The sequence below is a fragment of the Erpetoichthys calabaricus genome, chromosome 2, assembly GCF_900747795.2.
Source record: "Erpetoichthys calabaricus chromosome 2, fErpCal1.3, whole genome shotgun sequence".
NCBI lineage: Eukaryota > Metazoa > Chordata > Cladistia > Polypteriformes > Polypteridae > Erpetoichthys > Erpetoichthys calabaricus.
Window position 1 is genome coordinate 148,522,262 of NC_041395.2, and position 17,211 is coordinate 148,539,472.

At 37.3% G+C, this 17,211-nt stretch overlaps 1 protein-coding gene across 1 annotated transcript in view; it reads left to right on the forward strand.

Moving 5' to 3' along the window:
- Positions 1–17,211, forward strand: part of megf6 (multiple EGF like domains 6) — a 340,497-nt gene that overhangs the window by 12,341 nt on the left and 310,945 nt on the right. Inside the window, exons 2-4 of the mRNA XM_028794622.2 lie at positions 5,261–5,395; positions 7,151–7,260; positions 10,077–10,181. Coding sequence (XP_028650455.1) covers positions 5,261–5,395; positions 7,151–7,260; positions 10,077–10,181 — 350 coding nt within the window. The remainder of the gene's footprint in view (positions 1–5,260; positions 5,396–7,150; positions 7,261–10,076; positions 10,182–17,211) is intronic.

The following is a 17,211-nucleotide window of genomic DNA, read 5'->3' on the forward strand; positions in this document are numbered from 1 at the left end:
TAGCACACACAAAACAATCTACATCATCAGCAGTTAATAATTTTTTTTTGCAAAGTAATCAATAAATGTATGTGAGGTAAACCACGTTTTTGAAATTCTCTGACTTACACTCTATATTACTAAACGAAGGTTGTATATATGCATGGATGCCAGACTCACTGAAGCGCATGCTCACTGCGCCTCAGCGCCCCAGAGTCAAACCCAGCAGCTTACCAGAGTCAGTAGGTGGCACCCAAACAACACAACATGACCTGTAAACTAAACTTCACGTGACAATACAACCGCTGCCCGAACGCGAACTCCACCGCATATACAACCTTCGTTTAGTGATGTTTGTATATATGCAAGGAAGAAGCACAGAAAGCGCCCCCGAGTCAAACCCAGCAGCTTCCCATAGTCAGTATGTGGCGCCCAAACAACACAACACGACCTGTAAACTAAACTTGAGGTAAAGCGTGCACGCCAGGTTGTATATATGCACAGATGCCAGAGGCCACAAGCAAGCCGTACACACTACCTCCGCCGCCCAAACGCGACTGCCCACACCACCGCATACAGTATACTATCTTCGTTTAGTAATGTACCCCTCTAAGCCCGGGTCTGTCACCATCATCACTTCAGCACGCGAATCCGCCACTGTCAGCATACGACTTCTAGCTAACGACACAGCCATAGAAAAACAAAAACAAGACCGCATGGATAAAAACAATGAATGAAGGCGTCTACAACGCGCTTCTGAAACACCAGAACCAGATGAGTCACGGCTCCAAAAAGAAACAGCTTTAGTACAAAAAAGTTTATTTAATTAAATGGAAACTTTCCAGGAAGCACCCACCTTCCATGATTTTTCTTCCCTCGAAATATCGGAGGGAACAGAAAGTGATTGCCATTCTTGGATTTGCGATTCTTTCGAGAATCGCTGATTTGCTGGTGTTTACATACTTCAGACATATCACCTGTGTCCATATATACGATCTCTATTCACCTTTTCGTTATTGCTCTGAGTAATAATTTCTCTTTTTTTGCGCTAATGCGATGTTTACTGTCTTTGTTTTGACACTGTTGTTTTTTTCTGCTTTCATATTCTGTATCTTGCTCAGCATGTGTATCGCACCTACGTTTTTTTTTAAATCTTTTGAATTCCAGTTTTCATTATCTCTAACCTGCTCTGCATGTGTTTGGTCCCCTTGTTTTTTAACCTCTTTATGATGTTTTACTTTGTTTTCTACTCTGTCTTTTATTTCTAATCTCACTTTGTTCTGCTTTTTTTTCAATGACACCTGGTCCGTGGTGATTATTTTCCCTTTTTCGAGTAATAATTTCTGTTTGTTTGCGATACTGCAATATTTACTTTCTTTTTTTTTTATTTTCTAATTTTCCTACTTGCACATTCTTTAACTTTCTCCAAATGTGTATTGCGGCAACTTTTTTTTTTTGAGCCTTTCGAATTCCACTGCTTTCATAATCTCTAACCTGCTCTGCATGTGTATAGCGCCAACGTTTGTGAACCTCTTTATGAAGTTCTACTTTGTCTTTTACTCTCTGTCTTTTAATTCTAAGCCCGATTAGACATGCTTTTTTTCAATTCCACTTGTACTGGGCTGATAATTACTTTCCTAATTTTCTGAATTTGCACCTAGATTATTCTTTTTCTTTTTTGCTCTTTTTTCTCTCCAACGCTTTTGAGTCTCTTTTCTCTGTGCTGCTTTCTTCTTCGCTTAGTCGTCGACGTTTCATTTATAACGTATTGTCCTTATACACTTTATATGCGCTGAGACCCTGGATCTGTGTGTGCTCAAATCCTTTAGACGACTGAATGTTTTGCTGCCCGTTGTCTTATTTGATATTGGTTGTAAGTAGGGCGTGTCTTGGAAGAATCTCATGTTCTATGTCATCGCGAGACGGTCCTGGGTCAATCTCTTGGCACCAAGTCTCATGTTTAAGGTCCCCGCAAGACGCTCCGTGGCCATTCATTGAAAATTAAAGCAGCAGCTGCCAAAATATGTAGCTTTCTTATTAATTTTTCAACATTGTGTAAAATAACTTTATAAAGTAACATAAAAGGTTTAAATACTGGTTATCCTTTTACACTAAAATATTACTAAAGAGATACAAAAAAAGTAAAATGCATATGTTGTTTTTCTTTAAGGAGATTAAATATTACAGAAGAAAGAAAAAAAAAAAACTAAAACAGACAAATGGGGCTATGCATACGAACTTAAAAGGTTTAAATAAAGCAGAAATATATACTTTTATTTTTACTTCCTTAACTTGTGGAGGGTGTATCCTGTAGCAAAGCCCTAACTTTTTTTGTGAAAGCCCATTTCAGTCAATAAGTCTTAAAAAGAGGTGTAAAGATATTGATAATAAGCTACGCAAACCCACCAAGACATGCAATCGTTTAAATCAAGGCGCAAGTCGAAAAACACCATCCGATACTATTAGTTAACGATTAACACATTTCTATATGTATTGTAAGCATACAATACAACTGATAATATGTTGCGCTTATTTATCTGGTGTACCGACATTTTTGCGCGTTTAACGGCTGAAATCTAACGTGGTTTGTGCCCTTCAGAATGAAAACAGTTTGCATTTACCTTTTTAATAAAAAGTGAGCTTTTAAGCCTGAGAAATCACCCCGTAAATGCACACTTTTAATTCTTTATCACTTCAAACAACTGAACTATCCAGAACATTTCAGGCATACATCGAGCATTCAAACTATGTATAAAAAGCACAACTGTTAAAGGAATTCAGCATTTCTTAATTAAAAATGTTGCTTTAATCCTCAACATGTCTCAATGAGTCGTTCTGGTGGTTTTACTTGACGTTTTGATCTTCTGGTTAATTGTGTTTGCAGTTGAGATGTTCTTTCCTGATTTATACTTGTTTTCTCGTTAAAATTTGTTTCACTGGTGTTAGTGTTCTGATTAGAGGCTATTGGTCCTTTGATGTCTCGATGGTTTCTTCTTAGAACAGCTCCTATTACGCAATTCCGTCACATACTGGTCTATTGTTTCTCCGCTTTTCTGGAAACATGTAAAAAACTTGTGCCGCTCAAATGTCACATTGCGCTTTGGGTTGCAATACGTTTCGAATTTTTCAACTATTTTGTTCAATTTCATATTGTCTCAATGTTGTTCAAACTGAAAATTGTTATACACCTCTAGCGCCTCTTCGCCAATTACATGTAGAAGCATAGACGCTTTCATTTTTTCACTTTTCCTATCTGCTTCAATCGCAACAAGATACAACTCGAATCTCTGTTTAAATCTTTTCCAATTGTCAGCTACATTTCCCTTTAACTGGAGATTTGGTGGGGGCTGTAATCCTTCCATATTTTTTTTTTCTCTTTTGCTAGAACATCTTAGCGCTTTCTGACCACGTTTTCGGGTTACTCACAGACACGAGACTTGTTCAAAAGCTGAACCTCTTCTTCACATTCCTCTTCCAATCCGCCACTTCTGACACCATGTAGTGATCTTGTTAGGTTCGTAGTTTAATCAATACACAGGATTGAAAGATATAATAACTTTTTAATAGACAGACTTTAGAGACATTTACTGTACAAGTTACTACTCGTTCTTTAGTTCATGCCCATTCTCCTACTTGCATCGGCATTCACAGGCATTACTAATCATTCTGTAAGTATCCCTTAATAGACCTTACTAATCAACTATCATTACAAAATCCAACGTGGTTTCAGAATGAAAACAGTTTGCATTTACTTTTTTAATAAAAGGCGAGCTTTTAAGCTTGAGAAATCACCCCGTAAATGCACACGTTTAATTGCACATGTGTTAATATGTATGCTTACACAGTATTAAACCCACCAAGACATGGAATGGTTTAAATCAAGGCGCTGTGCTACCTTCTTCCAGATCGGCCCCAAGGCGTTTCACGTGATTACGTAGGAGGCGTGATAACGCGATACGCGACTCCACCCCCATCCATTACAGTATATGGACAAAAAAGAGGTTCCAGTTATGACCGTTACGCTTTGAATTTCGAAATGAAACCTTCCTAACTTTTGTAAGTAAGCTGTAAGGAATGAGCCTGCCAAATTTCAGCCTTCCACCTACACAGGAAGTTGGAGAATTAGTGATGAGTGAGTGAGTGAGTGAGTGAGTGAGTGAGTGAGTGAGTGAGTGAGTGAGTGAGTGAGTGAGTGAGTGAGTGAGTCAGTCAGTCAGTCAGTCAGTCAGTGAGGGCTTTGCCTTTTATTAGTATAGATAAATATATATATTATACATATATAATATAAAAAAATTTTGGGTTGAGGCATGATCATCTCGGGGAGACACTTTGAAGTTATGTGAGACTACTTGCACGTCGCGCCCTACTTACAAACAATTTCTCAGAGACACTTTAATGTCCCGGGAGAAAAGGAAGTGAGACAAAAGGACAGCTGTTGTGCAGTCTTTTAAATGATCGTCGCACAGCGCGACAAGCAGATCACACAGCATGGTAGCAGCAGCTGCAAGTCAGCAGCTGATTCATCCTCATCTCCTTAGCGTGCTGTCAGCCCCCCCCCCCCCCCCCCCCCCCTTCACAATGCGAGTGGCAGAGACGCGAAGTGGCAAGCGTGAAGCGCACCCCCAGAAAGAGGGGTTGGGCTCCGGTGACCCTGCTTAGGGTAAAGTGGATTTAGGAGATGAATGTATGGATGGATATCTGAACAGTAGACCATTCTTGATGAGAACAGGCTACTTAGCCCAACAAAGTCTGCCAATACTAGTCACCTAAATTCTAAGATGAAATTTGAGTTTTGAAGCTCCCTAAAGTTCTACTGTCTAACGCAGTACTCATATTAATATATATACTGTACATATTGACAGAAATGGATGGGGATTCTGACGTTGGATTGGAAATTACATCAGTTGTCCTCCATGAGTCTCTCCTCCACTCTAAGGAAACAAGCAAAATACCTGTTAGTGATGGTCTCACATTCTTAGTTTTCCTTCTTGTGATGACTATAAGATAACCAGCAGGATGGCACTCAGGCATAAATCTTCAATAGCATTTAAAATAAATATTCAGAAAATATTTAAAAATATAAAGTAAGTGGTTTAGTTGTAATATGAACAAGTTTATTGCCTTCATATTATTGGTTTCATGTTTCTGTCATTATATGCAACCTTAATAAAATAGTTTTATAAAAGTTAATAAAAAAATGTTGTGATTGCAGGCCACTTTTGTGTACAATACATTTATCCTGCATAATATTGTATTAATGTTTTGTGTTTTCCACTCCTAGGCCAAATGTATGTGTACAGCAGGAACTGGCCATGATTGGACACAGACAGCCTTGTGTGCAGGCCTTTGCTCGCATGGTCAAAGTGTGGAAGCAAGGCTGCACTGGGCAAAGATGGTGCATGGGATATGAACGAAGGTAGGCTATGGTATTTGGTTTAACAGTACAATAACAAAATGAATTACTGTACACATAAAACAGACTTTAGGGCAATACAGTATAACAGAGTGTCAGGAGACGGGCTTCCAACCCCACCTTGGTGACTGTCTATGTCAGCGTTTCTCAACCTTTAAGTATTTGCAACCCGAGTTTTCATAACAGTTTTAATCGTGCCCCCCTAACGTTTTTTTGAAACCCTAATAAAATTTATTCCTATATTTTTTGCTGCCGATACACTGCTACAAGTTTAAAATTTCCCTACGAATAGCGAAATTACGCCACATATGGCAACATTCGCGCCCCCTTTTTTTGTTACTTCCCCCACAGTTTGAGAACCGCTGGTCTATGTGGGGTTTATTTGTACTTCCCCTGTTTGCTTGGGTTTCTGCTAGATACTATGGTGTTCCCTCTCACAACCCTAAAGTACACAGTTTAAATTAATTGGTATGAGTGAGTGCGGGTGTACATATGAGTGTGCCCTGTAATGGACCTGTACCCCATTTAGGTTTGGTCACTCTTTGCACCCGCCACTGTTGGAATAGGTTCTGCTTACTTGTGAGCCAAATGGAAACTCAAAAATGAAAGTATGGATATACTTTGTTTAGAAAAGGAAAAAGAAATTATAGGAGCTTTCTGATAATTTGGAGATATTATGACGATGCAGTTAGTGCTGCCACCTCCCAGCTCTAAGGGTCTGTGTTTGATACCCACAGTGATCACTGCTTGAGTGCAGTTTGTATATAATCCCTTGACTGCATCACACAGATGGGAATGTTGGAGTGAGGGATTGTGCATTGTCTTTCCATCCAGAACTGGCTCTTTCTGGCTCTGTGACTAATAAAGCTGGTTCAGAAACTAGATGGTTTGGTGTTTTTTTCCTGAAATACTTCACGCATCAATCTATTTTTTAACCTTTTTTATGGTCACAGATTTATATGCCTATCCCAACTGCACTTCGTGCAAAATGGGAACCAGCCCTGAACATGGTGCCAGTCTAATACATGGAAAATAGTGCACATACCCTCAGTTTTACTCATACCAGACCAATTTAGAGTTAGGAGTTAGACCTAAAACACATGTTTTTCAAGTATGAAAGAAAAAGAGGAGAATGGGAGAAGAGCAAACTTAACAGAGACAATGTCCCTAGCATTCAATCTGAACCCAGAACTCAGTCTGTAAGACACACGTATTAACCACTGCACCACCATGCTATCTGTAAAAGCAGTACAGTATGTTAAAGCAATAGTGCACCACTAATGTTGGACCAGGTAGCAGTGCTGCCCTTGAAGTAGTATTACACTATACTGCATATTTATTTTAAATTATTCTAAGAAAATTTGATCCATGTAATACTAGGATAATATATTATGTCTTGATTTCTTAATTAATGTACTGCCCAGACCCTCACTCGCTCATCCACTAAGGTGCACTCACTCACCAATTTAGAGGCACCAGTTCCAGACTCCATCTTTAGGATGTAGGAGGAAACCAGGGTACTGCAGAAAATCTGAACAATAAAACATATAAACTTTGTATACAAAGTGCACTGGCTAAGATCTGAACCCAAGATCCAATGCAAACTACTGTGCCACCATGTTGTCTATGCCATTGTCATATTTTGTATATTTTGATTCAAAATGTTGGAGAAAATAAATAGCGATATAACATTAATCCTTCTGATAAGATTATGAATCGAAAATCATAAGCAGTTCCTCTTTTTTTGTTTGAGTGCAGGACCAGCTATTACACTGCCTACAGACAAGTATATGCCATGGACCGGCACACAGTGTACAAATGTTGCCCAGGGTGGACTCGAAAGGACAATGAGCTGGGATGTCTGCACCGTAAGTGTATATTCTTAAAACCTGAAAAGTATAAATCTGTAGAAGCTCCAGAGCATGGGTGCTAGAAGCTTACAGAATCAAGTACTACTATGCAGTTGATGCAGAAAGTATTCAGACCCTTTCAGTTTCTGCTTTATTATGTTGAAAATTTTATTTTAAATGGATAATTCTGCCATTTTTGCCAACCAATCGAGACTCAATAACCCATAATGACCAAGTGAAAACATGTTTTCAGAAAGATTTGCAAATTTACTAAAAGTCAAAAACAGAAATCTCTCACTTAACACTTAACTACTCGCATTGGTGTATTTTGTATACCAATCTCAGTTATTTTTCTCCAACGTCCATTAGCCATTTTAACACTGGTGTATAAAATACACTGCGCGAGTATGTTATGTGTTGAGAAATGGTGCGTGTAGTTAACATTTATAAGTATTCAGACCCTTTGCTCTGGCACTCCAAATTGTGGTCAGGTGTATCCTGTTTGCTTTAATTAACCTTGAGTTGAATCAACATTTTAATTGGAGCCCACCTATGGTAAAGTGGGCATTGTTTAGAAAGGCACACACCTGTGCATAGCAGGTTCCACAATTCACACTGCATGTCAGGACAAAAATCAAGCAATGAAGTTCAAGGAGTTCACTATAGACTGCTATGAACAATTGTGATGTGGTCTAAATCAGGGCAAAAGGTATAAAGCCATGGCCTCATTATTATTGAATGGAAGATGTCTGGAACCACCAGGACTCTTTCTAGAGTTGGCTATCTGGCTAATCCAAATAACCAGGAAAGAAGACCTTGGTCAGTGAGGTAAACAAGAACCCAGTGGTCACTCTAACTGAGTTTCAGACATTTGATGTTGAAATGGGGGAAACTGTTGGAAGGATGGCCATCTTATCAGGCGTTTTTGGTAGAATGGAAGACGGAAGCCTCTCTTGAGTAAAATCCATATTATTGCATTTAAAGGACTCTGAGAGCATTAGGAAAAATTCTCTGGGCTGATTAGACAAAAAATTAACTCTTTGGGCACAATTCCAAGTACTATACCTGGCAAAGACCAGGCATTGCTGATCAACTGCCTAATACCATCCCTATGGTGAAACATGGAGATGGCAGCATTGTGCTATGGGGATGCTTCTCAGTGGCAGGGACAAGGAGACTTGACACAATTGAAGGAATGATGAATGCAGCCAAATACAGGATGATCCTTGAAGAAAACCTACCTGTGACCTCAAATTGGAGTATTTTAGCATGATAATGACCCAAAGCATCCAGCAAGACAATGCTGGAGTGGCAGTGGGACAACTCTCTTACTGTCCTTGAGTGGAGACAAAAGCCAAGCAAAATGACACCTTTTATTGGCTAACTAAAAAGATTACAATATGCAAGCTTTCGAGGCAACTCAGGCCCCTTCTTCAGGCAAGATGTCCTTGAGTGGCTTAGCCAAAACCTCCTGACTTACACCCCATAGCACAAATGTGGAAAGACTTGAAGATGGCAGTTTACAGATGCTTCCCATCCAGTCTAACAGAACCTGTCCGTCAGGAAGAATGGGATAAACTGTCCACATTCAGGTGTACAAAGCTTGTAATGTCTCGCTCAAGAAGACTCAAAGCTGTAATTTCTGCTAAAGGTCTTGTACAAAATACTGAATCAAGGGTCTGAATACTTACATGAATGAGAGAGTTCAATTTGTAGTTTTTAGTAAATTTGCAAAGCCTTTCTTAAAACATGTTTCTACATTATCATTTTAGGTTATTATGTGTAAATTCATGAGCGAAAATGGAATTTTTTTCTACTTATTATTAAACCTACAGCACAATAAAGTGTGCAAAATGTGAAGTGGTGTAAGTTGAATACTTTCTGAATCCACTGTGTGTATTTTACTAAGGTTTCATCTTCTTAAAATTGTGCTGAATTGCCTATCAATTTCAAATCAGCAAATTTTGAACTACTGGTAATAAAAAATATCACAAACTAGATCTTGTACTGTCCAAAAAGCATTGTTCCTCTTACTATATTGTCAGTATATGGCTGTTAATACACTAAGCTCACGCTCTCTCTCTCTCTCTCTCTCTTTCTACTACAAAAATAAAGCAATAATAATTAATATTATTTGTACAATGTTTTTCGCTTTTTCATGTTTGCTGTATTGGTCTGATTATTCATTATTCACTTCAGTATTATAAAAGGAAGACAATACACATGCAATAGTTTAATACAGATGTAAGTTTGGGGGTTGGATCTGGTTCCTTATATTAACTTGTACAGCAGACTGAAAGAAACTACAAAAGTCAACACAAACTGACAGCCCATATGTGGCCATATGGCTGCTTTTCACACTGGCCTGGTTGTAGAGGTTTTTGTGTTTGGCCTTTGAATTAGCTCCACAAAGGATTCCACTGAGGTTTTCTAATCTTTCCTCTAACAGAAGAATTAAGTTTTATTTAGTAAGGAAATGATGTATTTTAAAGATGACCAAGTAAAACAGACTTTTGTGTGATGTTTGTCTGCTAAAAAAGATCACTAAACTCCTAGGTATTTGTCCTGTCCGAACACTTTCACTTGCAGATAGTGAGGTGTTCATGTCTGTAAATTGGATGCTTTTATCACCTAAAATCACAGGAGCATATCTGATGGCCAGTCTTTGTTTCAAGTGTAAATGTCTCAAAGGGTAAAGTAAAAAGAAATGTTAACAAATGCAGCTGCACAGTTAGAATATCTAAAAGCTAATTACATAACAACTCAGTCTGTATTGATATGAAATGGCAGACACAGCTTCCAGATTCATAAAGTTTTCTTCTTCTCCCATGCAGCATTGTGTTCAGCAGGGACCTGCTTCAATGGAGGTCAGTGCACAAGTGGAGATTCCCAGGTCTGCCAGTGTCCAGAAGGTTTTCAGGGTTCTCGGTGCCAATATGGTAAGTGACAAGTCCTTGTAGTTGGCCAAAACAGTCAAAAATGTGACAACCTTGAAGAAGCTTTCCTTTTTTATTTACTAGATGCTGTTTTTTAAGTAGGTGAATCTATCACATAAAATGGAACTTTGATTTTGAAAATTTGCAAATGAAATTCCTAGTAATTGTGTTGCCTGGCAATTATGTTCAAGTTAAAGCAATATTTTTAATTTTTTCTACCATTCAGTTCAGCCATGCAAGATTAACAGAATACTTTCTAGAATACACTGTTAGGGTAGATTGCTTCCACTGCTTTTTTCATATTTGCATCCTGCCATCTTAAGTACACTACAGCAGGCAGGCAAAAGACCCAAGAAATTTATTTTGGTTTATATGTGGCAGTTTTGTCCATTGCTTTGTAACTTTGTGACTCTGATCACTCTAAAAGTGAAAAATGACAATAATGTGAAACCCTGTCTCATGGCTAAATATTCAATTTTTTTAATTGATCAAGCAATGTTTATTTTATATGGGTCCTTCAACTGTAGATGATATTTATAGTTTTTTTTAAAGAATTTGTGTGTGCAAATGTTAGAGGCATTAGAGAAATCTCAAGGATACCAGATGGCTGACAATTATCTAAATAATGATATTTCCCAGTTTTATTTTATATTTTCTTTGTCAGGTTAATTTTATTGTCTGGAAGTATCTCCTGATTTTGATCTGGATCTGGTTTTGTGGTTCTTTTGTATTGTCTAGTGCAGGGGTGGCGAACTCCAGGCCTAGAGTGCCGCAGTGGCTGCAGGTTTTCATTCTTACCATCTTCTTAATTAGTGACCAGTTTTTGCTGCTGATTACTTCTTTTAATTAACTTGACTCAGGCCCCATAGTTGTTTCTTTTTCTTTAATTAGCAGCCAAACAATAATGAGACACAAAATAAGCCACCACATGACCAACTCCCCTGTGCCCATTACACAATATCTGAAATTAAAGAGAGGTAATGGTCTTGGTAAGGTTGATCTCTCAGGTCACCAAAACATTTTGACGGTGCTCTTAGAAAGAACAGAAAAACAACAGTTTTCGAAATGTGTGCTGTGGCAGAATGAGAGCAGCAGCAAGCCATGGAATTAAATAATGGGTTTAATTAACAGCAAGAATTGGCTTCTCATTAAGAAAGTGATTGAAGTGAAATTGGTTGGAGTTTGAAGCCCCAGTTTAGCTGGTCATCTGTTAGCTCGTTTCACATCTCATTTCTGCTTGGCTGTCATTTAATGAAGAAAGGAATCAATTCAGAGGGCTGAACTCTTCTAACGGTGCTATTAAAGTGATGGGGAAAAGGTTACTTAGCAGTGAAAACTGGTCACTGATTAGGAAAAGGGTTAGAATGAAAACCTGTAGCCACTGCAGCACTCCAGGCCTGGAGTTTGCCACCCCTGGTCTAATTTGCTTTCTAAATCCTTTGTGAAGGTGTTCACAATTAATGGTGCAATTTAAAGTATTATTAATGGATTGAATATAGTATGAGTAAATCATATACACACACTAATGGCTTCTTGATTGTTCTTAAGAAGCATTTCTTAAAGACTTTGAAAGATATTGGCCCAGTACAGTTATTATGTGTCAGTTACATTCTGTGGTGAGATACATATAGTTGTGATAGACATTTTAGTGTCTCCTTGGATGGAGAAGAATGAATAAAATGAAGCCAAAATTACATTTGATTTCAATGTACTGATGAAGAGCTGTTTTTATAAATCACTAAATGGATTTTGACATACTGTAGAGTTTCTGAAGTGGGGCAGCATAAAAGAGTTGAGTTCTTTCTTTCTTTCTTTCTTTCTTTCTTTCTTTCTTTCTTTCTTTCTTTCTTTCTTTCTTTCTTTCTTTCTTTCTTTCTGTAATGCTTTATAAGCCTAATACGCTTGCTTTTGCAGCGACCATTAGAGAGAGAAACAGAACTGGGTGGTGCAGTATATAATGCAAGGATTTTCCATCTGCCTCCCTTGTCTACCTTTATTTTAAATTGGATTTATGCTAGTTATGAAATGCAGTCTTACAGCATGTACAAAGGCGATGAAAGACAAATAAAACATTGCAGTCTAGTTTCTTACTGTACCTTTTCAGAATGATGATCAGAAAGTAATTTTAGGAAAGACACACTTGTAAAGAACTCTTTCCTCTCTCACAGGATTTACAGTACTTAGTATGCTAGGTTTTAAAGTTCAACACAAATGCCCCATAAGTATTTTTTATACTAATCTGAAACAACGTGGGAAGTATTGGCAATAATAATAATTCTGCTTCCCCTTAGGATTTTTCCTTTAACTAACTGCTTTTTGGTTTAATTTTCACCAGTGACAGCATAGCACTTTCTTTTGTCCTGAGAGGATCCTGCAAGCAGCTGGTTGTAATTACATGTTTAAATAGGGAGGGAGGGAATGGGGGGCTGGGGAATACCTCAGCAGTTATACAGAAACTGTTTGCAATGTGGAATAAGAGGACAATGTATCACAGGGAAAAGAGGGATAATACAATTTCTCCTCTAAGAATTGAGACCGGCCACTGGCCCATAAAAATGAACTTGCTTTATCTAGGCCTTCCAGATATGGTGACCTTATTTATTTTACTTTTGCACTGTAGTCTAGTCTGATTGTGCTTCTGATGGCCACAGAGCTGGAAAAGCTAGTAGCATAAACACATTTTTTACATTTCATGAAATATGAACAAATGCCAGAACACTGAAAATCCAATTAAAATACGTAGCATTGATATTGTCCGTTTAGTTAATCGAAATTGAAATTGCCAAACCGCAATAGGTTTTATCTTCTTTTATTTTTACAGCAGTAGTATATGAATAGGTATGTTAAAGGGTACTCTCCTCTATCTGTATTGTATGTTGAAACAACAGGAAGAACTGTGGTTCAGAAAAAATGATATAATGGTTAAACATTCAATTGTGAAGTGCTTCTATTATTCTTAACCAGAGAGAAACCAAGAAAATTGTAAAGTGTAGGACATGGAGTGATATGAGCCCTGCAAGGTCCTGCCACCTGAATATTGAGGCTCCACATCCTACTGATGCATTATTTTTATTTAAATAAGAAAACTGAAAAAAAAAACATAAAATTACCCTCTTTCCTCAGATTAATCAGTTTATGGAAGCTGGCAGAATCTGACCTGGACAAGGCAGGAATGTTTGTTGGGCACATTCATACACATAACAACACTGACATATCCAGGTCCAGTTTAGGGCTTGTATGTTTTTGGGATGTGGAATACAAACAGCAGTGCCTAGTGAAAAAACCTTCTAGACAAAAGGAGAATATGAAACTTTCAAACCGCAGTCGAGTAGTATTGTGAGGCTGACCACTCCATGTTAAAATATCTACATTTCTGTTGATAATGCCTTTCTAAGCACAAAAATGTACAGGTGGTATATACTGAGAAAATTATAAATTCATCTTAATATTGGATAAATTATCCAATAAAGAGTTTTTTAATTCTGTTCATTTGACAATTATTGAAATAAATTAACCTTAGAAAAGTAAGAAGTACAGCTGTTTCCATCAAAACACAAATTGATACTGGACTTGACTGAGCTCAATCATACCTACGTGACACACACATACAGTACATGGTAAATACAGTAAATCGCATAAAGTTAGCATAGATACAGGTGATATACAGTATGGCTCAATTACACAATACAGTAATTTTGCATAATCAAGAGTAAGCTATATTAGAAAAGAAGTCCTTAACAGCACTAAAAAGGTAAGATTGCCATGTTTTTCTAAAAACGTTATGTACTTTAGTTATATTTTCTGATCAATATGGATTTAAATATGACTTCCATTAATTTGCCACGCTTAAATCGCCATGAACAGAATGGGTTATTTTTTACCTGGATCAGTGCAATTACTTCTTCAATTATTTTTATTTAAGAAGCACAAACAGACTTCAACTGGCTCAAAAGTGCCAATGCACTGACCCTTTCCAACCTCATGGCTAATTATCCTTTGACCGGTGGCTCTACATTGATGTCTGGAGTTAAAGTGCCTAGCACTTGCTGGTCACTAAAACAGAGTTTTCTGTTTGAGCTCTTATTTCTCTCTCTTCCAAAAGTTACATTTTTCTGTTAACTTTCTTTCCTTTCTTAGTACTAGGGTGTTGTACCGTGTTAGCCATTATGAATGTAGAGAAAAGCCAAGCAAAATGACACCTTTTATTGGCTAACTAGAAAGATTACAATATGCAAGCTTTCGAGGCAACTCAGGCCCCTTCTTCAGGCAAGATCTTGCCTGAAGAAGGGGCCTGAGTTGCCTCGAAAGCTTGCATATTGTAATCTTTCTAGTTAGCCAATAAAAGGTGTCATTTTGCTTGGCTTTTCTCTTTCCTTTCTTATTAATTTTACTCGTTCTATTTGTTGTTTTTGCTGTGTGGTTTCTATTTCATAATCAATGCTGAAAATCATGACTCGTGATCTAAAAGCTTAATGTATGTGCATTTCTATTGACAGGTTAGTTTATTTTTAAAGTTTTAAAATTATTTTACATACTTGTATATGGCAATACCTCTTCCATCTTTCAATGGAGAATTGTAAATTATTTAAATTAAAAGAAATAGACAACATTTCACCTGGACGTTTGGTGAGTGCATACTGTAACTGATTGATTTGTAGCTAATCATCAGAAAGCAGGAAGCAATCTAGAATTTTAGCCAATCACATGGCGTATCTGCACACCCACCCACCATCTCTCTCAGATTTAATGCTGTCAGCTAGCAACTGCATGTCTTAGGCTTGTAGTTCCAGAAGGGAGCTCATATAAACCTACAGAGAACATGCAAACTACATGCATGAAGCACCCCAGTGGAAACTAAATTGGAGTTTAAACAAGGTGATGCAACAGTCGTGTTTGCAGGGCAAAGAAATCCCCATTTTTTTGGTAGATGATAAATTATTAAACGTCTTCTGTCTTCTTTGTGACATTGTGGGAAACTTGTAAGATGCATAAAAGATGTCAAATGTTCTGTTTTGCATTAAAAGAATTAAAATGTAATGAAAGAGGAATATCATCTATGTCATATGACCACAAGAAACAGTTTACACTGCAGACTGAGGCAGATCTTCCATCCTCAAAAGAAACCAAATACCAATTGCTTAAATGATGTCTTTTCTTCATTCTGACTTTGTTGTAAAATCACCATTTAGTATTGTTCTGAACTCTGCTGCTTACATTTTTTTTACTATGGTATGCAATCACACAAAAATATAGTCCTGGGTAATGAGTATCTTGCTATACACTGGAGACTTTTTGGCTCCTCACTTTACACATTTTCTTTTTTGACAAAGTCTCTTGAAAGTAATGATATTTTGTCTTTTATGGATCTTGTTTGCATATAGTGAATGTAAGTTGACAGTTTTCCACAGGAGAAGCAGTGGCACTATGGATTCCCACACAATGAAACTATAATGAATAATGTGTCAAAAGCAATATATTGTTATATATTTATTATTGTGGTTCACTAATCAAACCCAGAATTTCAATGGGCTAAAACAGGCCCTAAAGAATGGTTTAACAGTTGGTAACTGAAACTTGTAAACATACAGTATGTGAAATGGGACATAGTTAAGGTAAATTTCAAATCTAATTTTAAAATTCTCTTTTATATTGATGCTTGTAAAGCATAGCATTTTTCTGTTATGTTCATTATGTGAAAACTTGATATTTCTAGTTCTGTCATAATAAGACTGGCCATTAGTTTTTTTTCCCTATAATAGAAGAATCAGTAGGTTTTCTATAGCCAGGAGCAAAATCATTTCACTGAAGGAGAACATACTTTTGGTTTACACTATACAAGGGTGATCTTTGCAATCAGCATCTTCTTATTAGACAGTAATTGTCTTTACCAATAGTTATCTTCCTGAATTTCATCACTCAATAACTTGATATTTAAGTCAGAGCTGGCTCTTAGATTATTTAATATTTTCAACATATTTTTTCTTATCCAATTCCTTTAATGTTTTGTCTAATGGTTGTCATTTATGTTTTGATTATATTGGTGAATGTCACAGAGAGACATTTAAACTGTTTTGAAAATAATCCTTGTTACCTGTACACCAACTTCTATTTTTTACTTTCCGGGCCTTTACTTTCTTCTAGTTTCTATCTTTGGATCTTGTACCATGGTAACATCCTTGTTTTATTGTGCACAGCCAAGTTTGTGATTATTCAGTTTCTGGACAATAGTTGGTGATTTATACAGAATAACATGCAACAACAGGGGAGAATCAAAACACTGAAGACATTAAAAGCAGGGCCTCATAAAACCTAAGACAATAATGCCTTAAATCAGTTTTTGATATTGAACCTTCCCCAAAATGCACTAAGAAAGACTGTAATGTATGTAAAGAATTATGCAACAACTGGAGCAATGTTAAAAGTGTAAGGCATCTAGCATTTTAATTCTTATTTTTGTATTCCCTGGACCTGCTTGGTCCTGTTTACAACTCAAATTCCTTTAGATCAAAGTTCTTGGGACTGGAAAAAAAATGTTATAACAAGGGACTTTGTTATAATAAAATTTGCAGCCTTTCTGCATGTACAGTTGACCAAGCTGATTGCAGAATGCAAAATGTGATAGCAATATATAGAGTCTTAGGGTTTGTTCCTCTCATTGTCTATGGTGCAGCAGTCAGTATTATTAGAGATTGAGGTTGGGGCGTGTGGGCTGTTGAATTGGTGGTCTCCCTCAGTGCTGAGAGCCTGCACTCCTTTAGTTACAAAAAACAGTTCAATCTCAGTGTACATAACATGGATTTTCCAGTAGAGATTGCTGCTTAAATTACATAAAAGGTTCCCCTTGGTGTCCAAAGTGTACATGCCTTAATTTTCATAACAGTTCCCCAGGCGGCTGCCTATGTCACCGAATGAAGTGCTTCCCAATCTGTGGGCTGTGGGTCACTAATAGAGTCTAGCTACTGATCTCCAGAGCTCTGCAAGTAGAGCTGAAGTCGAATTTGATTGACAGTTATCATGCCCCTAGGTTCACGCA